The 25836-nt window shown below is 39.1% G+C and overlaps 1 protein-coding gene and 1 long non-coding RNA gene across 2 annotated transcripts; one reads left to right on the top strand and one right to left on the bottom strand.

Moving 5' to 3' along the window:
* Positions 1 to 15994: 15994 nt before the first annotated feature.
* LOC114536625 (uncharacterized protein F54H12.2-like) lies at positions 15995 to 16501 on the bottom strand. The gene has a single exon (XM_028557979.1). The coding sequence runs from the start codon at positions 16499 to 16501 to the stop codon at positions 15995 to 15997; it is 507 nt and encodes a 168-aa protein (XP_028413780.1).
* A 4247-nt stretch (positions 16502 to 20748) lies between these two features.
* Positions 20749 to 22617, top strand: LOC114536608. Its single transcript, XR_003688467.1, has 3 exons — positions 20749 to 21332; positions 22022 to 22064; positions 22178 to 22617. It is a non-coding gene; the product is annotated as an uncharacterized LOC114536608 (long non-coding RNA).
* The last annotated feature ends 3219 nt before the right edge of the window (positions 22618 to 25836 follow it).

The raw sequence follows: 25836 nt of genomic DNA, 5'->3' as shown, positions 1-25836 counted from the left end.
TCTTAGTTGAAAAACCACAACAAAAGTCTATAGTCACCGGCCAGTGACTATCATTCCAGAGACAGCGAATCTTGACCAATCAGAATGCAGGAAAATCAATAGTCACTGCGAAATTTATATTAATTAACAATTATTCGCCGAAGGCGAGGTGATTATCGGAAAATATTCACCGAGACGAAGTCATTGATTTTGACCAATCACGTGAGTAGATCACCTTCAGGTAATAATACTTCAAATATGACCCATCAAAGTGTAGGGTTTGTAATATTCACTTGTGCAAAATACTAAAATCATATAAATCATGGCATTGACCCCCCATCGTATACTAGAATTATATACTATACGATATACTATACGTTGCTATGGTAACATTTTGTTGTGTTGATACTGAATTAAGTCAATATGATAAAATTCAAGGTTAACTGAGTAAAGTCAATAAACACGTTTATCATATGGCAAGCGTCACTTCCGGTGAAATGGAGCTCAGTGATTGGCTGAGAAGAATTTTCAGCGGTCCATTACTTTCTCGTGATGGACCGCCGTTAGCGGAGATGAATAATAGAGAAATTCTGAATCAAAAAGGCACGAATAAATGCTCAAGAGAAAATTTAATTGCTTTTGAAATTCATAAGACGTCTCCAGACAGTTTAGGTAAACTATTAAATAATTCAACTAAGTTTTGTTTTTGTTTTTGTCAAATGCATACCAGGCTACTGTTACAAATTCATGAATTTCTTGTTTCTTTCAAGTGCAAATGCATGCCTTATGCCATATAATAAACTTTTTATTAACCTCGCTTGCTCGGTTTTTTACCGAGAAATATCGGACCTCGCGCTTGGTTAATAAGAAGTTATTAATCACCATGTGATCACATTACTTATTATTATTATTGCTTATTATAATTAGTTATTAATCACTATGGGATCATGCAGATCACCATGTGTTTGGGGCAGCCGACTAAAGACGATCTGAAGCAAGTTGTTAACGTAGCCTAGGAAGAGGTGGTTTTTTGGCGCAAAAATCTGTTTATGTTGCCCAGTGGAGATACTAGAAAGTCATAGTCGTTAGGGAACTGGAGAGACTGATTAACACTTGCAATAATAACTCGGAGATCTTGCATGGTATTTCTTTAAAAATTTCTATGATCATGCCTGATCTTCTCTAACAAAAACCGAGATTCAAATCGAGTGACTTGTCTGTCTCGGCGCATGGATTTGTGGCAAAAAGGGAACTTCGATGGGTTACTTCTGTTGTAAATAGTATCTTCACTCAGTTTTGATTTCAGGTTTAATAAAATAAACGAAAATTATACAAAATACATGACACAAGGTTACAGTATTGTTCGCCCCGAAGGCATTCTCAACAAGTACGATCGTACTATTGGACCAGGAACTGGTGTAGTTTAGATTCGATCTTTCTCTCCAGGATGAAATTTCAAATATCTATGAACCTATAGGCCAAATTCTTCTATGGGCGAACGGTTATGTTAAAATTGTCGTTTTTCTACATTTTCTCGTCTGCAAAGACACTTAAAATGTGCCGAGTTGCACATCTATGTCCTAATCTATGCCGCTGTAGCTGGTGAGAAGCTAGCGTTGCGTGCAGCGTGCCACTGTCGTTAGAGTCCTTTTTCAGGGCAGGCGCACACTACAGCTATGTGCTTAGCAAAAAGTCATTCGTGGCCATTAGCGTAAGCCAGTTGCTCTCGTGTTCGGGCGACTTTTCCGGCGACTTTTGGCACGAATGACGAAAGTCACTGGAAAAGTCGCCCGCACACGAGAGCAACTGGCTTACGCTAATGGCCACGAATGACCTTTTGCTAAGCACATAGCTCTAGTGTGCGCCAGCCTTTATGTATGCTGGACAAAGCCTAAACAAATAAATAAAAAATAAGTAATGCCCCAGAGAGAAACGCATTCAACGCAATGGTCCTATAGTCACGAATATATATTGTTTACAAAACAAAGAAAATACACGACCTTCTGGTTTGAACTCATAGTATATGAATATTGATAATATTAAAATTTGCCTCCCGCTACAATCTGACATGGCTTGCAAATCTTCTGAAGAATATAAGCACAAACAATTTAACTCCGTAAGTCGATAGAGAATAACCTTTAAGATAGTTGTGTGAAGTTTTGTCACGATCTGGTGCGAAATGACGGAGCCTTAGCCATTTGAACTTGCTTCAGTTATGCATACTAATATTGAATATAATCTATACGCATTACTACGCTACAATTTTGAGTTGATTCTAAATTTCTTTAAAATAAAAAAATCAAAATTATAACTCCGTCAATCGTTGGGGAATATCGCTAAGGATAGTTGTGCGAAGTTTTATTGCGATCTGATGCGAATTGACGGAGCCTTAGGCTTTTTTAAAGAGCGTCACCCCCTAACAACAACAACAACAACAACAACAACAACAACAACAAGATTAGCCGCGTGTGGGGACCAGTTCCTGGTCCAAAAAGCACATGTTTTTTCACGCGTGGGATACACGATACTCTCGCTTACGTCATTTCGAACATACTCTCGCCTTGATAGACGGGGAAAAGTCTATCAACACAACTCTATATTACATACCTTAGTTAATTAAATGTCAATGTTCTCCTGTTTGGCTTCCTTCACGAACGTGATTGGAAATTCACTCTTTTTCTCATCTGGTAACTCTGATTGTAATTCAATAGGGTATAACTTCTGTAGGGGTCGTCGTAGCCGTGTTACCTTTCCGTCCTTGCCGATCATCCTTACAACTGCTGCTCGTGATTTTCCGTCTTTTCCTTGGATCAGTTCGTCCACTAATGCCATTTCCCAATTCAATCGCTTAACATTGTCTTCTTTAACCGATACGACATCTCCGACGTTGATAACAGGTCCGTCTCTTTTGCTCGGCCGATGGTGCTCACGTAACTGGGTTAAATATTCTGAACTCCATCTCTTCCAGAAATGTCCTAATACTGTTTTGAGATATTTATCTCGCTTAATCGCATCATTTCGCGCTTGAATCTTCACGTCATCTTGGAGTTCTGAAGGTACCGAAAGTATTCGCCGTCCGATTACTAACTGAGAGGGGGTCAGCGGTTCATCCTTTTCGTTACTGACATACGTTAGCGGACGTGAATTAAGAACCCCTTCAATCTTGATTAACAATGTTAATAACTCCTCGTAAGTCAAACGGTCATTGCTCAACACTTTCTTTAAACATCGTTTAACACACCTCACCATCCGTTCGTAAAACCCGCCCCACCAGGGGGATCTCTCGACAATAAATTGCCATCTGATGTTTTTGACCGCGATGAAATTCCTCAATTCAGCGCCTTTGAAGGTCTTCGCGTTGTCAGAAATTACAAGTGAGGGTATTCCTCTTCTTCCAATAAAGCGCTTGAGACTTTTCACGAAAGACTGGGTCGTGTTGTCAGGAACTAAATCCAGGTGGATTGCTCGACTACTCGCGCAAGTGTATAAAGCGATATATGTCTTATGCATGTCCTTGCTTTGCGTGTAGATGTCTCTAACATAAAACGGACCAGCGTAGTCCACTCCGATTCTGGTAAAAGCAAAGTCATTACTTAACCGAAAGTCCGGTAAAGCGAGACTGGCTGGAGTTCCATAACTCTTTCCTTCCAATTTCCTACAAACGGTACACTTCGATATGATTTTCTTAACGACTTGACGTCCCTTTGTGACCCAGAATTTTGATCTCAGTTGTGTCAATGTCTCTCGTTCACCATTGTGTATCACGTCCTCGTGGCTCTGCATGATAATCAACCGGGTGATGTAATGGTCGCTGGGTAAAAGTATCGGGAATTTTGTTCCGTAAGGTAAGGGTGACGCGTCGATACGCCCACGACAACGGATGATTTTGTCTTCGTCTTCGAACAAGGAGAGTGACTCTTTCACTTTCTTGTAATCCTTCATGTTCGGTAAGGTTGATTGTAATTGTCGAATCCACATCTTTTCAGCTATGTTTATCTCATCTGCCGTAAGAGGACCCTTCCGTTCCGCTGCAGTCGACTTCCGCTGACGTCTTTGTAGGTTCCGAACAAATCTAATAACGTACGCCGTAACTCGTAAGATTGTTCCAATTCTGCTGTATCTAGAAGGATCGATTAACTCTTCGAGGTTGTGCTCTGGTTGACTTCCGACCGTAACTAGTGCTGTGGTTGACTTAGTAGAGCTCAACTTTAACTCTTGACAATAATCAGGATTGTCCTTAGACTCGTTGCCCGGCTGAGCAGGCCATAATTCTTGTGGGTTCTGGAGAAAACTAGGTCCATGCCACCACTTGTCATCGTTGATCAGCTGAGTGGCTAACGCACCCCGAGATAGATAGATAGATAGATTTAATAACGATAACACATGGCAGCCTATAAGGCTGAATTGCGTGCTATAATTTACATGGATTAATAGAAATAGTTAATTAATTTTTACTCTATTTACACATAGATTTTTAAAATACATAACTGTAGGATAAAATTACGCTAATATAATAGTTAAAAGGATCTAGAAATTATATTTTATCATTAAAATGTCTAACGCATGAGGGTATAAAAGTGTTTTTAAATCTATTTGTCTTGGTTTTTGGAAGGACAAAAGTTCTTGAATGTCTCAGATTGTAACTTGAATGGCATCTAGGTGGTATGATATCGTGCATGTTTGCCACAGGTGTTGTGCTGATTTCAGTAAAAAGTTTCTCGCATGCATCGATACGCCTGTCACTCAGAGTTTTGATGCCACATTTAGATAGGCTATCCGAATAACTCATCTGTGGATAGATTATGGATAGAACACGCTTTTGAATCCGTTCCAGGGAGTTTGACAAATAAGAGGGTAGAGCAAAGTGGAATACTTGGCAGCTAAATTCCATAACTGGTCTGATGCAGGTGGTGTAGAAGTTTAAAACATCAGTTTCAGGGACGTGGGCCTGTTTCAATTGAATGATAAAATAGATACGTTTGTTGGCTTTCTTAATAATGTTGTTGATATCTTGGTTCCACTTTAGATCACTGGTTATTGTCAGTCCTAAGATTCTGGCATGCTTGACTACTTCGATATGACCTGAGTTAATCTTTAGGCGAGGGAATTCTTTCTCAACTTTAGTGAAACTGATTACGATTTCCTTGCACTTCGAGGTATTTAGTTGCATCTTATTTTCTACCGACCAGTTTTGAACGCAATCGACTGCATCTTGAATATTACTGGATGAGTATCTATGAATAATTTCTGATGCAGTAGTATCGTCAATGTATTTCCAACGCTCGAAATGAGGAGGGCGGAGGTCATTTATCATAAGAATAAACATCCAGGGTCCCAGTTTGGTTCCCTGAGGGACACCGGAAAGGATATCAATCCATTCGGACTTACAATCTTTTGCTAATTTCACTCGTTGTTGTCTGTTCATGAGGAAGTCGACCACCCATCGCTTGATGAAAGTTGGCATAGGTAAATTGATAACTTTTTTGCTAGAATTTTGTGGTCAATCAGGTCAAAAGCCTTTTTGTAATCAAATAATACCACTCTTACTGCATTACCTGTTCCATCAGTGGCTTGAGACCAAGAATGAATCATAGAAATTAAAGCTTTGGTAGCAGAAGATCGAGGGATGCCACCAAATTGAAAGGGATCTATTACCGTAAGCACAGCTGGGGCAAAGTATTTTTCCACGACAAATTCCTCCGCAAGCTTAGATAGGACAGGGGTTAACGATATAGGTCTAAGGTGTTTGTTTATGTCCTTAACAGGTTTCTCCTTTGGAATGGGTGTTATATTAGCCTGTTTCCACGACAAGGGAAGCTTCTTTTGTTTGTAAGAGGAATTCAATAGGTTTGATATAGGGGGGGGCAAGGATTTCGGCATAATCTCGAAGAATCCAGTTTGGAATGTCATCGGGACCTGGGGCTTTGGATGGATTTAGGCGTTTCAGTTTTTTAAACACCATTTCAGTATCAGTCAGGTTCATATCTAAATCTGGTGGATCGTCAGGGATTCCTTCGAACAGGATTTCCACGTCTGAGGCATCTAATGAATTGTAAAAATTCATTGGTTCTAAGAGGCTATTGTTGATTAAATCTGAGAAACCTTTATGTGTTAGATGTTCTGTATCCTCGATATGAAGTTGATTCAGCAGGCAGCTGGTTACTGGTTTCATACCTGAAATACGTTTAACTTCCGACCACCATGATTTCGGGTTGGACTTTTTTAGATTGGCAACTCTGGTAGCAAAATATTTTCCCTTACAGGATTCCTCATTCTGTTCACTCTATTCCGATAGAATTTAAAAAGTGAAGTGTTATTAGACGAAAAAGCACGTTGTCTCAATTTTATCAATTGTTTCAGTTTTTCTGTGATCCAAGGAGTGTCGTTGTGATGGAATTTTACCTGCTTCTCTGGCATTAGAGTATCATAACCAGATTTAATGATGGAACATAAAAAATTACATTTATCATCGCAGGATATGGTTGAGTTAACAATTTGCCAGTCGATGTTACAGAGGAAACGACCAAGTTCATTCTTACGTGACTGACGAGTGTCTCTTTTGATGACAGTTCTTCTACTTGAGATACCAACAGGTCTTCTAGTTTTGGGCTCAACAATTATTACATTATTGTCTGATAAACCTAGAGGAGGCAATACAATAGCTGATTTTGTATCATAAAATTTGTACATGTTCGTAAGTATGAGGTCTAGGGTATTGGTGCCTCGCGTTGGTTTGTTTACCAATTGCCTTAACTGAAAGTCACGACAGAGGTCTCTGGTATCGAACTGGTTAAAGTCACCGGCAATGATGATGCCACACCCTGGGAAAAGACTATCAATTCGTGTCAAAGATTCAGATAGATATTCAAAGAGATCTGCATTATTAGAACTTGGTGTGTGGTAAACACATGCTGAAACGATACAGTTTATTCCTCTTGGTAATCTAGGTGGCCTAACATGTGTCCATAATACCTCAAAGTCTGGATGTTCGATGTCGGGTAGTCGTTTAAACATAATAGAGTTCTTTATGTACACGCAAACGCCGCCATGGGTGCCGAAAACGCGGTCTCGCCTTAAGAGGTGGTAATCAGTTAAGGTCACATGATTGTCACAAATGGATTCTCGTAGCCAGGTTAGTAGGTAACCCCCCCCCCATATAGCGGAAAAATCACGCACCGCGTGATTCCCACGCGGGCCGTCGAAAACTGTCGGATTTTCCCGAAGATGTGCGTGGTCTCCACGCAGGGTGAGAGTGTGACGTTATTAAACCGTAATTAAGTACACAGTAAGGATTTGCGAGAAAAATATTTTATTTGTCAGGTTATACACATTTAGTATGTCAACATTTTCATAGTATGTTTCTTTCCATAGCATTAGGACTGTTTATTTTATTACATGATATTATGAGAATGTTTCTTTCAATCCTACTAGGACTGTTCGTTCATTTTAAGAGTTCATTTCTTAAATAATCTGAAGGGAACAGGTTTTTTATTTTTGCTTGTGATTACATTTGTCTCTCCAACCATAACCCGTACGCTTCTACTTCAACTTTAGGACAATGTTGATATGCGTCAGCTGGCAAATGCTTCCCACAGGTCTCCAGCCATACTAGATTTTTTATCAGTATTTGCGCTTTCGGGCATCCAAAACACTCCAAATTGATGGAGGGAATGTTCAGGTTTGCGAGGAGATCCTTCTCGTATCAAACATATTGTTTACAAAAGGTAATTTGTGAGCGCTACGGTGTGCGCTACTCCCACGCGTGATGATGTGCGCACAAGCATTTGTTTACACACATTGTCAGTTGATGACTTTGTTCAAACGCGTTTATGCATACATTACTGGTAATAGGTTTTAATGACAGGACGAACCTGAACATGTTCCCCTCCAAACAAAGAGTAGCTTGCACATAAATATCGCACATCGAACAAAAATTGCCCGAGAAAACACAGATCGAGTTTGTTGAGCAATCATCTAAATATGGGCGTAGGAACTGCCCTGTGTTTGGCTGTGGTAGTACAAATTTAGCAAGGTTAGCAAATCATCTCGACCAAGTAAACGGTATGGACACAGAGGAACGCAAGAAATGGTTAAAGTGGAGTAAGATAGGAATATGTGTACCTCGACAGAGTAAAGAACCAAAGGAATTCAATATGGAGGAGTGTCTGGAAAATTTATTAGAGCGCCAAGAAGAGATGGAGAGAAACTTTAATGTTTACTTAAGCACTGCAAAATTAAAGCATGTGCAGCCTAGTCGTAAACGAAGAACCTCTACCTCGGGGGAAACGAAGAAAGTAACGAAGGCACAAACAGACTGCTATTAAGTAATCCTGAACATAACATTTAATAGATTGTATAACGTAATGCATAGTGAAGAGTGAACTAACGTAGTGCAGAGTGAAATGTTGTAATCATGTATATCAATAAACTTATAAACGTTTTTCTTTAATTTCAAACAATATTGCTTCGTCGTCTTCTTCATTCCTGAGTGGGTTTAGTTCTAGTGGTAACTGGCTGATCACGCGTTGTCTCTGTTGTCGGAACCTACGCCTACAGCGCCGTATGAACAGAACACACATTGCCAAGACAAACACCACCGGTATAACAAACAGCCATAGCATTCCTTTCTGTTTTGAATATTTTTGTACCGTTGAAGTTTCGTTTAAATAAACCAAAGTGTTTGTAGTTGAAGTTTTATTCGAACCACGCGAATTTGCGCTTCTGTGGTAGCTTGTGACCGCTGGTGCCGTACTAAAAAACCTGAACACACAGTCGCTAAGTATAGTGATGTTATCATTCAGATGTAACGAACGTAGTAAACTACAGTTCAAAGGATTGTCTCTCATGTCCAGTTCTTGAAAACCATCTAATATCACATCGATGTCTTGCTTGGTTACTCTTGTAATCTTGTTGTGAACCATCACCAACGTCCGATACCGTCCACCATTTCCCCGTACATGAGGAATACTCGTAAAACCTCCATTCGCACAATTAATCATTTTCCTACTCGTCGAACACGTGCAAGAATTTGGACACGTTAAGACTCTCGAGAAATTAAACGAAACGAGTAACAAAAAGCACAACATTTCGATTAGTGGAGAATGTCCCAAAAGCGCGTTGCAATACGACACCGGGCTCATTTCGCTTGTCAAGCTTGTCATGCCAACATGGGAAATTGCTTCGGACAGCCGCAAACACCTAGTATAGAACTGCGTGAGATTTTCAAACGCATTCGCTGCCTTTGTACGTGCTGTGGTGGACCGACGTGTTTTAATTTACAAGTCAGAGCTAGATGGAAAGGAAGAAGGAAACTCTTCTAAGCAAAATTTACTACAACGCCAGACACGAGGCTAGTTTTGGCGGTTTAGAAAAACTCTATCGTGCAGCAAGGGCGACAAAAAAAAACCAGTCCAAATATAAGTCGAAAAGACGTGCGTGAATGGTTGCGCTCGCAAGAAACGTATACTTTTGAAAAAATCAGGACCGTCTGTTCTTCTGCTGCCCAGTGTATTTCGATATTTCATTTATATTCTTTTATAGATTTGGTGGTTCTTAAAAGAACCGTTTTGTTTTGTCTTGTCTTTAGCATTGTTTCTTTAGCCACGCAGCATAGGCTTCCACCTCGACCTTTGCGCAGTGATAGTAGGCATTCTCCGCCAAATGGTTGCCGCAGGTTTTGATATGTGTTAGTTTGTCAAACAACGCATCAGCTTTAGGACATCCAAAGCATTCCAAATTTACGCTAGGAATGTCTAGGGTTTTTAACAAATACCTCTCAAAGTGTCCCCCTTTGTAGGCGATAGCTGATGAAGGACCCTTACGAAGGGATTTATAAAAGTCTAGGACAATATTACCTAGATTCGAAATTTGAAATGCTTTGACTCCCCTAGGCACTCCAAAAGGTAGTTTGTGAAAGTGTTTCTTCACGAACCAGCAGGATTTTTTATCTTTTTCCTCCAAGTCTTGGAAGCGTAACCCAAGATCAAAGAAGCAGGATCTTGCTTCTGTACAAGAAACGGGAATCATTCCCAATTCCTTGCACAGAAATTTCCTCTTGACTTGAAAACCATCCTTGTCGATTATTCCGACAATGTTCTCCATTGCTGGTGTAGTGATTTATGTGACGGGGTTTATTCTTTCCATGTATTTATTATATCTATATATGATGTGGTGCATAAAACGTCACAGGTGTAGCGCTACAATGTACGCTACGGTGTGCGCTACACCTACGCGTAATTATCAATTGTCGGCGTTTTCGTGTTGCGCTACCATTTGTGCTACACCTACGCGTAATTATCAACTGTCGGCGCGCCGCTAATATGTTTTGGTGATCGTCTCAGTGAACACGGGCGCACACATAGAATTTCATCCCGCCTAAAACCGCACATATTGTTAGAATGAGTATTATATAAGTCGCGCCTCAAGGTATTATTATTATTATTTATTATTGAAAAATTACACATCAAATAGCTATTCTAAAAAGCTAAATTGCGATGCATATTACAATATTATGCTAAATTTCGATGCATATTACAAACTTACTATAAGCTAAGTATTGCAGTTAAAATTTGTCCTATCATATCTTATATCTATAAAAATTGGTATATCATATATTAAGATCGTAACGTATTAAAAAGTTATTATATCTATAAAAATTGATTTAGAATTTTATATCATATATTAAGAGAATTATTAAAAAGTTCGATTGAGGAAACAATTGGGCTGTTCCTAAAACGTTCAGTTTTGCAATAGTAATTATAAAACAAATCACCATTCTGTCTTGTGTCCCTTTGCCGTGTCTGGCAAAGTTTATTTGGGAGAAGATGATGCAATTTGTGTTGAGGATTACACATTTTAGTAATAAGATCAATGCACATCGCAATTCGACGCTCCTGAAGTGTTTGCAGCCCAGCTTTTAGCAATGTTCTTTCATAGTTCTTTTCGGAGTAGATTATCCTCAAGGCTCTTTCTTGTATTCTTTCGATACGACTACTTTGTGCTTTAGTAAGTCCCCCATGCCAAACTTGCGCCCCATATTCGAGTGTGGGCCTGATGGCTGAGGTGTAAAATCTTTTCATATCTTTGATGTCCGCGCCGTATTTCTTTAAAACTTTTAATAGAAAAAGTCTTTTTGCTGCCTTCCTTGTTATGTAGTCAGTATTTGTGTCCCACTTTAAATTATCATTCACCCATAAACCAAGTAATTTGAATGTAGAGACCCTCTCCAAAGTTATATTATTAAATGTAAGTGCCGGGATGACCGTCTTATTCTTACGAAAGTCCAACTGCATTTCTTTGCATTTCTTAAGGTTTAATTCCATTTTTTGAGACGAAGCAAAATCCATGATTTTTCTAACATTATCGTACGCACTACCAACTTGTGATCCTGAGACATGGTCGCTGACGTTAATGATTTCCGACATTGTTGTGTCGTCCATAAATAAAGTAAGATCTTCATCATTATCGTTAGCACCGGTGTTCCGATCATCATTAATCACCGTTTGCAATCATTAATATGAACGATAAACGCCAATGGACCGATACGACTACCTTGGGGCACTCCTCCATTGACCGTACAGCGTGTAGAAATTTCATTACCAAACCTTGTCGCTTGTGTCCTGTTACTCAAATAAGATCCAAGCCAACTGATTAGCCCAGGTCGAATCCCTATTTTGCAGCAGTTATCCAATAATACATTGTGATCAATTATGTCGAACGCTTTGCGGAAATCAAGGAAGACAATTCTTATTACTCGTTGTGGTAGCTCTAAAGCTTGATTCCATTTATGCACAAGGTGAACGAGTGCAAGGATCGCTGACGAACCTGGAACACCACCATATTGATCTTTACAAATTTGGGGCTCTATGTCAGTATACATCCAATCGACAACATATGACTCTTGTATTTTTGAAATTGTACTAGTAAGAGCTATCGGTCTTATTTCATCCAGTTCAATACATGGTTCGACTTTTGGTATTGGAGCTAAGTAGAATTCTTTCCATAATTTAGGGAAGACTTTCTGTTCAAATGATGCATTAAAAATGTTTGCTAACGGAAGTGCATAGAAATGGGCAAACATTTTGATTATTTTGAGGCAGGGGTCGTTTGGGCCAGGAGCTTTGTTAGGCTGAATTAACGAAAGCTTGGTTGCAACGCTTTCCGGTGTGATAGTTGGTAGGATATCGCACTGGCCATAGGATAACCATTTGGACTGAACTGGCGGGAAATCCTTTGTTAGATTAGCGAAAAACGAGTTGATCATATTTGCAGCGTCGTTATCCTCAAAAGTAGTGCCAGATCCCGGATCACTGAGATTTATAGGCGTTCTTTTCTTTCCAGTAAGTTTCCAAACCTTCTTCCACCATGTTCGAGCGTTGCCTTCGCTATTCTGTCCTCTAATATTCTTTTCATAGTAGTTCTTCTTTGCCCTACGGATTTCTAGTGCTACTCTATTTCGTAGTTCCTTGAACTTAGATGAGCGTCCCTGTTTATATGCATTATCACGCTTCTTTAATAACCCTTTTATTTTTACTGTAATGAAAAATTATTCACTATAACTGCTACATGTTCGAGATGAACCGCTTCAAGCGCTATCGAAGGAGAAAAAAAGAGGAGGAAAAAGAAAGAAACGCGGAGCTGGAGAGGCTCCGTGAGTTCTACCAGTATGTCTTTGAGAGACATCCCGAAATACTGGTAGAATTCAACAATCTGCGGCTACCTGAGATGAGGGAAGATCTGATTCGCGACATCTTGCAAGAGATGTCGTGATCAACTTTTGACAAACAAAAAAAAAACCCGGTTCTTTTAAGAACCATCAAATTAAAAAAAAAGAATTTCAGCTAAAATCACGATTAATGTATGTGCGTAGTGTGTGTGTGCCTATGATTTTGTTTTGCTTGTTATCACGATTTTAGCAGAATGTTTTTACATTTGCATGTCTCTTCAATCATAACCCGTACGCTTCTACTTCAACTTTAGGACAATGCTGATCGTTGATCTTTTAAAAATGGCAATATGTTGTATGTTTCTCTTTGAAAAGCCCTTCATACATCCAGAACCTTAGGGACTAAAAAAGTCCCGCAAGGGACAAACAGTCCCGCTATATGTTTCTCTTTGAAAACCCCTTCATACATCCAGAGCTTTAGGGACTAAAAAAGTCCCGCGAGGGACAAACAGTCCCGCTATATGTTTCTCTTTGAAAAACCCTTCACACATCCAGAGCTTTAGGGACAAAACACGTCCAGGGAGGGACACTTTTATAAGCGAAGTAGTTCGAGACGTATTCAGTTGGCATCTCGGGAAGAACCCGATCCTAGCTTTTCCGGGACACCAGGGACAAAAAAAGTCCCTGAAGGGACACTTTTAATCTTCCAGGGACACCAGGGACAAAAAAAGTCCCTGAAGGGACACTTTTAATCTTCCAGGGACACCAGGGACAAAAAAAGTCCCTGAAGGGACACTTTTAATCTTCCAGGGACACCAGGGACAAAAAAAGTCCCGGAAGGGCCACTTATAAGCGAAGTGGTTCGAGACGTATTCAGTTGCCATCATGCCTCGAGCGCGTAAAGACTGTCCGATTTGTGGTAAGAAAAATTTATTGAAATTATCTAACCACTCAGCTGGTGTTCATAACCTTTCCTCTACGCAAAGGCAGCCTTATCTTATACGTGCAAAAAGCGCACATTTGGACTTGGATTTAGTTTTAACGGAATTGCATAGAATCATTAGGAGAATGGTATAAATCGTCTGACACGTTGTTACAAGTCTCATTTTCATCATGTACTCCATACAGTTAACACACCCGTTTGGCCTCTTAGTTTCTGGAAGTACCAAGTCGGGAAAAACTACATTTGTGAAAAAACTTTTGAGCTATGTCAACGTCATGATAGATAAACCCCCAGAAAATATTGTGTACTATTACGCTGAGTACCAAGATACGTTTGGAGAAATACAAAATTTAATGCCTAGAATAAAATTCATACAAGGCCTGCCAGATGATATACTAGACAGTATTAATCCTGAAACACGTAATTTATATGTCATTGACGACATGATGGGTGAAAAGGACGGAGTTATTTCAAAACTATTTACGAAAAAATCACATCATGGTAACCTTAGTGTCATATACATTGTACAAAACCTATTTCATCACAGCAAAGATCACCGTACCATATCCTTAAATGCAAATTATTTGTGTCTAACGAAAAACGTTCGCGATGCAAGTCAAATTATTCATCTAGCTAAACAGTTAAATCCTAGTCACACGAAATATTTCCAACAAGCCTACCAGTTGGCAACGAAACAGCCTTATTCCTATTTGTTTGTGGACCTTACGCCAGCGTGTCCCGATGAAATTCGAGTTAGATCTGGTATCTTTCCAACAGATAAACATTACGTTTACCAACCAAGAGTATAAGTAAGGCATGACTTCTGCAAAACAATCATTTGACCATGTCTGCTTGCATGAAAAGGAACTCCGAACTTCTGAAAGTATTAGCCAAGTGTAAACCCGAACTGAGAAAAGCTATTTTAAAAGCAACCGAAGACGATCTACTGGAAGCTATAAGACAGTGTCTTTTGAACGTCTGGTTTGATACAATTAAACTGAAACCAAAAACAGCGAAAAAGATTGCACCACACTCCAAACATATAAAGTTTGCAGCTGACAAACGAAATCCAATTGCAAAAAGAAGAGCACGTCTTGTCCAGAAAGGGGAGGGCTTCCTACCGCTTCAACTCACTTCAGTTTTGGGACAATTGGCTAACTTTCTATAAATGGAACACGTCAAAAGATTGGTCCTTGTACCCGAACATATGGCTGAACAACGAAAGAAACCTTTCGTACCACCTTTGACTGCACAAGTGGGTGAAATTGACTCCGAGATGCAAGAGCTACTTCAACGCCAAGACATGCCCGTTGATGAGAGGGCGAAATTGTACGACCAGTCCCTACAGCGATACTTAAATTTTTACGACAAACGTATGAGTAAACCTATTAGAGTGACTAACGTCGAACCTTTTGTGACTGAAGATAAAGAAGAAAAAATGCCAGAGATAAAGGATGATGATGAGATTGAATCAGACATACTGGATAGTGTTCCAGCTACAATGAAATCTAGAGCACGTCAGTTGGTGAAGAAACTTAAAGCAAACAAAGATGTCGTTGGATGGAATGAACAAGGTCAAATGATGTTCAAAGGAAGATCAGTACCCGGAACAAATATCGTCGATTTGGTCAACGATTCATTGCGTCAGAGGAAAAACTTTAATCCACAAGGTTGGGAGTTATTTTCGAAGGCGTTGGACATTTAAACGTACCCGAAGGCGTTATCAGAAACGAAAATCGCTTAGGACTTGTTCGCGAATATAAAACTAAAGGACTTTCTGATCATGTCCCCAGCCCTCACCCGAACCACATCTTACCCGATGCAGCAAAAACGAAAAAAACAGCGTAAAGTATAAACAGTAGTCCATATAAATGGTTAAAATAATTTATTTCTTTGTAAATATGTATGTTTTTTACAATAAATGTATTTTTAAACTAACATTATTTGTATTTATTCACACCACTTTTGTATAAAGTCACGTACAAGCATGTCGTTCCAATCTTTGCTATCCGTAAATATGTTTGCAATGGTTGACATTGGAATATGCCTACAGCGATGCAAGGCAAAGAATAACGTATACTGTCCACACACGTCCGAGTTGGGTGCTTGCAAAGCCCTCGTGTTCCAACTAAATGTACTGCAATGTTTCTCAAAAAACCGAGTAAAGTGTTGACTGTAGAATCCTGGCGCTTTCGCGTACGAGTCCCAAAACTCTCCTCGCCCATCTTCTGTGACAAACAGGCACACCATGACTTCCGGGTTTGTTACTCGGATCAGTGTTGACTACAAAACCTTTTGGTCTTTTCTTACTAGCCCAGGTAAACGATCTGATGGTAAAACGTCTGTAAATACAGTCTTTGTAAACGAGTCGCTTTTTAATATATTCAAAATCTGCAGCGTATTCATGTTCAGTTAGTGAAGTCACACAGTACGTTCCTGTTCGCGTCAATTTCGATAAGACTTTGAAATTCACCGAGCACCACAATATTTATAGCCGCCACCAAGGCCGTTCCAAACTGACATTCGATCGAGACATTTCCGTTTCTAATTGGTTGTGCATGATCACCAAGGCACAGGTCTGGAGTAAGATCGAACACAAACAGTGTAAAACTGTCTGCATATTCTTCACGAGTTATACCATTGCCCTGATTTTCAAACATTTTATGTGTCCCAGCGTACAGTGTTTGGAATGCCGAAATGTAGTTACTTCCTCTTGCACTCGCAAATTTTAGTTGAAATGGTTTTCCAGGTAGGTTTTCACCGTTTACATTCAGCCCAAAATTTGTGATGTCGTAGTTCTTGAAGTTGAACGGGTTCTTTGCATAACTACCATTGAATGCATCTGCATCGACCATACCAACAACGATACGATTTGGTAGAATACCTTGAAATATATTGGGTTGATTTCCCGACATGTTTCCTCGGGGGGCAGTGACAACTTTACATTCGACGCGATTGATCGGATATTTGGCCGTCGTATGCTGTAGGGCTTGGGAATGGTTTATTATTACACTTGGCGATACGTTGACGCGTCGCACGCGAAATACACATTCTTCAATAACTACTTTGAAACTTGGGTCCTCAGCAGATGAGACTAAACAAAATGGGTTTCGTGATCTAACCAGTTTAATCTTTATAGGAACAGCCCCTAGAATATAACGCTCTTGTGCAAATAGATCCGAATGCAGTCTCCCTTCCATAGCAACAGATCTACTCCCACGAGTATGTGTATGACGTTCTTTTAGACCTGTATTCACATCTGCTTGAAGAGCTAGCGGGTTTACATTGTCCATTTTTCCCGCACTATCTTTGTAAAATAAAGCAGAGGTGAGATGAGAATCCTTGGCATCCTTGCTAAAGTTCAGGATAGTTTCCATATAAGCTCGGTAAGGATAGGCCGTGCTGGATGGTGTTACCAATTTATTGTTTAGGAACACTTCTACTTGTGAGAACAGTGCATGCATCCATAGGTTCACAGGACCGACCTGGACATCTTGAGCAACGTTTGCACCATCTGGCATTGTAATCTTTGCTTTAACGTGTAGGTAACTGTTTGCTAAATCGATATAAACTCCGGAGTTTGCTGCGCAAAGGAATTCAATTGTGTCAGAGGCTGTTATGCTTGTGACAGGATCAATATCCTCCCAAAATCCTTTTTCCATTTCTACTTGCGTCGGTGGTACAGAAAATAGTTCAAGTTCAGATTTGGAACACATACACGAATCTTTATGAATTGTTTGAACGACTTGAGCCATGCCACTTTGGTTTATAGTTATCAAGAGATGTTTTCTGCTTCTTGGTTCGAGAAGAAATGGTGGGTTTATCTTGTGCTGATCTTTTTATACCTTTTTTCTGTCCACTACCAGTCATCAATTTCTTGACAGCTTTATCGGCGACATCAGTGACAGCTTGTTTCCCACGGGCTTTTATTGACTTCGAAATATTCTTTCCTTGAAGTACATCCTGACCTACTTCTGTCGCTGCTTGTATTGCCCTTTTACCCGCCGCTTTTGCTCCTTGCTTGAAAAGTGGAATAGCAAACCTCGCAATGCTCTTGAAAATTCCACCAATACCATAACCCCTCTGCATGCGTGCACCACGAAATCCCGCAATATTACCACCTCGTTGATTATTTAAATAATGTTCTTTTAGTAGTTTTTCATCAAGAACTAGTCTTCCACGCATCTTCAAATAAAGTACTGTGATCGCTTTTGTCTAAAGTGGAGTGTCACGATCGACTTTCCAAACTCAAATGAGACATTTTCGTTTCGGTCGTTCTTTATATTGACTTCAATCGTTTCAAAAGAGTTCACTTTCACAGGAACGTATTGTAAATTTCGAAAACTGGCGTGGACGGTCTTTCCATACTCGCCTTCGATATTAACAATTCTTAAAAGCGGAACTTTAACATCGCCTACAAACTGCGCATCTACAATGTCCGTATAGATATACATTGAAGAAAATCGGGCATTTATATCCGCTACAAAAGGGCTTGTCGTTTTCTTTTTGATCACGATGTCTTCGCCAAACCCCAGCGTCGCAGCTATGTCACCAGTCATCCACACCCAAGCCCCGTGTTTAACATCAACGCTTACTTTGCGAGTGTTACGATTATAAGTGAATTTTATTTTTGTTTGACCTTCCTTATTCAGGGATGCATTCATCGCTTTAACAAGGTCTGCGACGGTTGCAAAATGTGTGTCTTTTAACAAACCAGTTTCATGCTTGTCCACATGATAAATAAATGACTGTTGCACTCCCTGTCTTAGTGTACTCCACGTGTGTGGGTAATGAAGACCGGCCAGCGCGACCTCCCACTGCCCGGGTAGAACGATCATTTCAGCTAATTTTACGCGAAAATTTGCTATGGTATTATTTGGAAAAGACCTCATAGAACTATTACTCGGCAAGGTGAGATAAAACTGTGTTGTCATGATGAACGCATGGACACAAATGATATTGAGTTCAATGATATTTATTTATATATCTTTTACACTCTCTGCTGCCACCCATGAATTAAACTTTTCTGGGTATCCTAACCATTTTACATAGTATTCTTTACGTTTATTACGTATGCGTGATCTAAGTATTTGTTCCACTCTATAAAAATCACTGTCTGTCTTGTTGACTTTCTGCAATTCTTGTTCGTAGAATGTTCCGTGTAACTCATCGTTATCGTAGTCATCAATTCTGTAGACAGGCGGTCGTCGAGGTATGCGTTTCGTTACGGTAAATACTTCTTCAGTCCAATTTGGTAGGTAGCCTTTCTTGAATGTTCTTCTTGCCTTGCTGATCCGAACCTGATCGCCAACATCAAACTTAAAACGAATGGGTTTTTCGGGTTCCTCCCCGTAAAGTTTTTGCCATACAGCGCTTTCGTTAGTTTCGTTCACGTCTACTGGTCTCATGCCAATACTGCGATGCCTCGAGTGATTATAGGACTTAACCAATTTCTGGAGAACGTCCACGTACTAAAAATGTGTTATTTGCTGTAAAGTATTTCCACATTTTACCCTTAAGTGTACGATTGAATCTCTCTACGATTGATGCTTTCGTTTCATTCTGCGTTGTAAAGAACCGAATACCTTGTTTTTTTAAATCTCGGTTGGTAAACTCCGTTCCTTTATCTGGGTGAAAAGTTTCGGGATTTGCGATGCTTTTTAAGAACTTTCGCAAACGCACTGACCAAATTTTCACCCGTCTTTGTTTTTATCGGTTCAACCCACGCATACTTGCTAAGTACATCTATCACGGTTAAAATGTACTTGTAGTCATTATTGTACTTTGCTAATGAGTCCATAATAACTAAATCTGCCTCCCACTCTTCGTCCATAGCTGCTACTATAACACGATTACGAGTGTACGTATCTTGAGTTCTCAACCATGCTCGTATTTTATTCCGGGATATTTGATACTTGCCATCGTCTCTAACAGCACGATAAAGGGCGTCTACGCCACCAAAACTTGCTGGACTTTCTGGGCTGTAATATAGGTTGCTCAGATATTTTTCGGCCATCATGGCCTGAATTACAATACTGCCCCCGCAACAGGCGGAAATGCAACGTATTTTGCGAAAGAAATTTCTGATTGAGATTTCAGGGAGCGCTTTACCACAGCAAGTCATCCTCTCGCCACAAAGGTTTCAGCGAAGTGAATGTCCTGAGGTTTACAAACTGATATATAAAGCTAATAACGTACATGAAAATGTTAAAACAATCGCCCATTTTTTGCTTGGTTGTGCTTTTGGAACGCTTATATTCCGGAGAGACGGAATACAATACCTAACATTGCGTCGTATACATTTCTCGCTTTTGCAGTTTAAGTATATGCAAGCTAAATAGGTACAAAGTCGACCAAAGTTTGAAACATTTATTTCTTTGTACAGCTGTTCGTAATCACGACAATCACCTCGCAATATACCCCCATGGTTTAAAAGCATGGTGTTTACATGAAACTTTAAAGTTTCTTTATCGATTTGAACATGATTTTGCTGCAGCTCGTCAACAATCACGTCGAAACCATTCATTCAAACCGACCAAGATCCAAATGAATACAGACAAGCAAGCAGCGTGATATTTACGCAATGCATTTATTGCACAAATGACCTTTTGTAAACAAATACTTGTGCGCACATCATCACTACGCGTGGGAGTAGCGCACACCGTAACGCTCACAAACAGGGCGCTTATATATAGGGCGGTGCAACGCGCTCATTGCGCGCCGATCGATGTGTGATGCGGAAGTATGGTAACGAGTCTGTTGTTTTTGCATAATAAAATATGGCGGATAGACTTGAGGAGGCAGAGGAGCAGTATTTCGATAGGAATGATGAGCATTTCTCGTTCTCTCATGATACGGGGGATTCATCTTCTACAAGTAATGCACACCAGGACAATGACACTGTACGGGGCCATGCTGGGTGGGCAGTAAAGAGAGCTAGAGATGTTATCTTTAAGGGGCAAGATAAAGTGCCAGCGAAGGAAACTGTTAACGACGATTCGCCAGTGATTTTCAGCAGCAAAACAGCCGCACTAGCAGTTTTCTCACTATTGGGGGAAGATACGAAACAGGCTAATGGCAACTACAATTTTATTATTTATGAGCACGTCAATCCTTTTTTATTTATCTGCACAAATTGACTGAACTTCTATAAGTCCGGATAATATTCTCAGGGAAAAGGAAAACATACTGAAATTTTGTCTTGATGAAATGTCAACAAATAAGGAATTGAGAGGTAGATGGAATGAAATAACACCGAATTCAGACATGGTAGCATCTGTTGTGGTTTTGCAAAGAATTGTCACTTTCTTCCTTAAGTCGAAGCAGCAAATAATTCGTGAAAAAGAAGGCCTTAAGCCGAAGAAAAATAGCATCGCTCACCGACAGCAATTAAGTCGAAATAAAAAATGCTCTGCTGTATCCCACACTCGGACAACAGTGGATCAATCCCACACTCAGACAACAGTGGATCAATCCCACACTCAGACAACAGTGGATCAATCACATATACAAACCTTGAGAAACAATTTCAACAGTTCTTCATTACATGTGTTTTTACTTCATTTGCAAACTCTGCCTTTTTCAGAACAGAAAAATATTTTGACAAAATTCAAAGGGAAGGAACTTGGTAAAATATTGAAGTCATTGGGACAGCCAGCATTTTTTGGGAAAAAAAAAGAGAAACAAATACAGACCCTCTTGGATACAATAAAGAGAGGACAGATATGCATAAATTTTCCCAAAGAGGTAAGTCTTATTATAAAAGTGAAAACCAGGGCGCTTATAAATATGTATATATATACATGTCTAAGCGCCCTGGTGAAAACCATACCACATTGCTAATAGAAAATAAATAGAAAATTTATTAAAAAAGATATATATATATATATATATATATATATATATATATATATATATATATATATATATATAGATATATATATATATAAGCACCTATTTGTTTATACCAAATTATTCATATTTTTGTGAGCCATGACTGGCTCTTGTGAAAGTTTTGCCCCCCGGCCCTGAAAAGACTAATCTGGCACTGCCTCTAGGTAAGGTCTTCATTTACCTATGAGAGTGGTCACAATTAATGCTGTGAAAGGGTCCTAAAGATATTTTGAGTCTATTAAGAAAATACTAGAAAATATTCTGATGCACTTAAGGGGGCCCACAAAAGTTAACTTGCATATTGACTTTATAAGAAAATTGTATCCTTGTTCTATTCTAAGAACTCTAGTATGTTGACACTGTGGGATCTACATTGCAAGGGGGGGTGTAAAATTTTATCATTGGATCAAGGGGGGCACAAAACCTAAATGTCTAGAAATGAGGGGCCATGAAAAGGAATGGAAGCCCGAGTAAATATCTTCCACCCCCTCCCCGGCATTAATTGTGACCACTCCCTAACTTAATATTATCATTTTATATAGTTGGCAAAATAACTCTCAAAGATAAACTGGCCACAGTTGCGAGGTAAAGATACTTTCCATATTACCTCTCCTTGGAAGACTTGTGATGCTACTCTCCTGCTCACTACTAAGTTCTATTTCATCATTATCCAAAACATTTGTTTGTGTCTTCCTTAGCAATTTGGTGGCAGAATATGTGATAGCACTGTTTACGTTATATCCATAAGCAATTGCAGTCATGTTGGTTGTACCGCCACATGATTGCCTTTGCACCGAGAAGAAAGACTCAACTAGATCTTGACTTAGTCGCTTTGGAATCACATAATGGCTTCCTTGGAGGGATTGGATTTCAGGACTTCCAATGAATTTAACAAGTTCCTTAAAGCCGTTAATTGAAACCTGCAAAGTCAAAGAAAACAGTTGGTCAAATAATATTCATTCCCAAGTTCATACATTCACTTTTTAAGTTCAAAAGGGTTTTGATATGAATTTTAAATTTTATTAGATATGTATGTGAAGAGTTAACTAAAAATACTGGGTTGATTATAGTTAATTATGGCTTTCAAATCAACTATCAAATCCGATTATTTTGCATAGATCAAAAAGTAGTCATTATGCAAAAGGTCTATTGAATGGTTGATTTTGTTCATTTTCATATAATAAATAACCAATTAAATCACCTGCAAGTCAAACATTGTTTGCCAAGAAATAAAATGTGATGATATCTCAGCTTTAGTTTTAAATTTAGAAGCAAGTTCATCCTTCCAATTATTGAAAAACTGTATAACATTTTCCAAATCTAAAATTCTAGAATCGGTTATTGATGAAAGTGGTTTGTCATCATTGAAGACATTCCATAATTTCTCACAGTTTAAAATGAATTTCTGGGTTGACGTCGTTTCATCTGACTCAAATGTCTCCATATCTTTCTGCACTTTTGAGTTCAGGGCTTGGACAGCAAGCTTCACCCGCATCTTACTTAAGCTATCGAGGTGAACATGGGAACTTCTTAGGTCTGTTGAAAACAAATGCCTCTGTTTGTCTCTCAGATAAACAGAATAGATGTGATCCCACAAAATGTTTTTAGAATCTAACAATAAGCATCGAGTATATCTTGGGGAATTTTCTTTGAAGCCACTCTTGTAAATGTTGTTGCGGAGTTTCTTAATCAAATGGGGTGGATCAGACATGAAGAACATAGGGAGTTTGGAGTATGGGTTTATCGTTTGGCTTGTCGTTTCACTACAACCATTCATTGTCATAAATTTTCTGTTCTCAGCAGCACCATCACAACATGTCAGAATGACTTTAAAATCATAGCCATGTAGCAAACCAACTCCTTTCCAAAATAATCTGTTTAGGTTTTGAGCAGATATTCCTCTTGTTAGAAAATAGGAACATGGAAATTGAAAACCAGCAAACAAGCTCTTATAGAAAAATTGTAGCACATGTGTTGCAAGGCTGTCTCTTAGATTGGGTGACTTATCATCAATGTCCAAATCAGTAAAACCGATTAATTCCCATGATGATGGGTCGAAGAGTAAGCCTTCTTTAATTTTGACTTCATCAAATAAAAGACAACCAAATTTTCCAGCTTCTGGAATTTTCTTATCTACAAAGCTGTTTCTCATGGCTTCTAACACAGATGTCTGCCAACCAGATTTTGATGAACAGAAGTTTTTGTAATCGGAAAGAGTTCTTCCACTAGGAAGTTTTAGGAAACCAGATTCTCGAAGCTCAGTGTACATGCTATGGGATTTACAATACATTCGTAGGCACCATTTCAATATCAAAGGATGCCACCTCATTTGTTTGGAAGGCATATTCAAAGCCTTTGCCTGATCGTTCAAAAGGGTAATGAAAAATGTATCTGACTCACTCCCTGTATGTTCAACAACATGGCTGTGGAGAAGCTTCTTTTTCCCAAAACGTTTGTCGCAGCCTAACCACTCACAAGTATATTGCCTGTTGATTGGTGCAACATCATCGACAGTTTTAATATGAACAGTTTTCAAATGTCCAAGAAGCAACTCTGGTGTTTCAAATTCAGTTTCCAAATCACAACCAACCCAATAACAAGTGTTGTTATCATGCTTTTTAACCACTTTATCCAATCCTTTATACAATTCTTGAAATAACTTCCTAAAATCTGAATCTGTATTACTTCCAACAGTACTCATTTCCTTTTGGTATTCTTCTAGCCTTTTTATTTTGGTCTGCATCACATGAAGTTTTCCTGCCATTTCTCTAGTATTGAGTAGCTTATCTTTCGACATATAATCATATCGAGTATGCTTAGAATTCTGACCTATGACTATGTTCTTGCTTCTATATTTAAGTGTCCTCATGTAATGACCTGACTGTTGGCAAGATTTGCAACTTTCACCATCCTTAATAAATATGTCACAATTGGTGGATCTTAAACATCTTTTGCAACAATTTCCTGACAAAGATTCTACAAATGCTGCAGGCTCTCCACTAGCTCTCCTATAAACTGGTGTACTGTCATTCTCAGGTAACAAATCTTGGTAATTTTCAACAGAAGCACCAGGGCATAATCGCAATTTCTCGAGAGATTTCATGAGTGAGTAAAGCTGATGCTTGTCATAAACTGATGATGGAAGGAAATTGTCATCAAAATTCAAAACTTTGGGCTGTCCCATAAAAACAAAGGAATAACTCCCATCTGATGACACGGTTACTTGATACTGTGCATTCACAGGACTTCTACCCATATAATAGAGATTGACTTTTGATTCTTTGACATCAGGAATGACTTTCCACTTCGGAAACCTATTCATGCAATCAGCACTGCCCTTGTTTATCTTCCATGCAAGACTTTGTGAGAGCTTTCCCTCCTGCACACTGGATAGGCATGCCATTTCTAGATCTCTGCACAAGTCATCATAATAACTATTGTGGCTTGCATCAGAATTTAGGAGTAGGTTCAAAAGGAGTGATTGGTGTGTAGTAACAATCCTTTCAATATAAGTTGAATAGAAAACCCATCTCAGATATCCATTATACTTTCCAAGTCCCTTTCTAAGATTGTTAATGGATCGATAGAAATAGTTTTGTAAGCTGACACAATCAAAACGAATGCCATATACATTATAAACTGCTTTTGTAATGCCAATAAACTTTTCGGGAGTGTATCCCTTTGCAGAATTAATGCTGCCAGATGGTGAGGAAATTCTCAACAAACAGTATAGAAGAAGTTCTTCAGGTTGTAAAGTAATTTTACCAGAGTATTGTACTTGCGCTGTTTTAGTGTTTGTAAAACAATTTGTATAATCAGCAACGGGTTGCTCCCTGTCGTTTCCCTGAGGTGTCGCTTCCCCTGCAGTAGTTTCCAATGATTCAGACACCCTTGCTCGTTTGTACTGAGACACATACGTGTCATCAACTTCTCTTTTGCCGCAAGAATTAGACATTTTGTTTACAAAACTGTTGTTTACATGCTCGAAAATCAATGGTGAGAAAAAAGATGAACTTGCTTACGACAGGAAAATGACGCGAAACTGAGAGATCATCTTTGCTCACGTTATTGTATGTTACCATGTTTACGCTTTAACCTTCGATAGAATACAGTTTGCACATCGAATCTGTGGCCGGATAATTCTTTCGTACATAGATAAGGAAACCATCTACTCAATTTGTTATTTTTTTGGTGCGTATAGACAAACGATCATCTCGCCTTCCTGACAAAAAACTTACAAGGCCTGGGCAATTTTTTATCAACGAAAGCGCTGGGCATATTTACAAGCAATTTGTATTTTATTAACTTGGCTAGTAGGGTAAAATTACTCAAGCCTCTAGTTCATTATGATATTTTC

This window comes from Dendronephthya gigantea, unplaced genomic scaffold (genome assembly GCF_004324835.1).
Source record: "Dendronephthya gigantea isolate DGI-Jeju-01 unplaced genomic scaffold, DenGig_1.0 000141F, whole genome shotgun sequence".
Classification (NCBI taxonomy): domain Eukaryota; kingdom Metazoa; phylum Cnidaria; class Anthozoa; order Malacalcyonacea; family Nephtheidae; genus Dendronephthya; species Dendronephthya gigantea.
The sequence above is the reverse complement of the archived record's forward strand: the minus strand, read 5'-3'. Positions and strand labels throughout refer to the sequence as shown.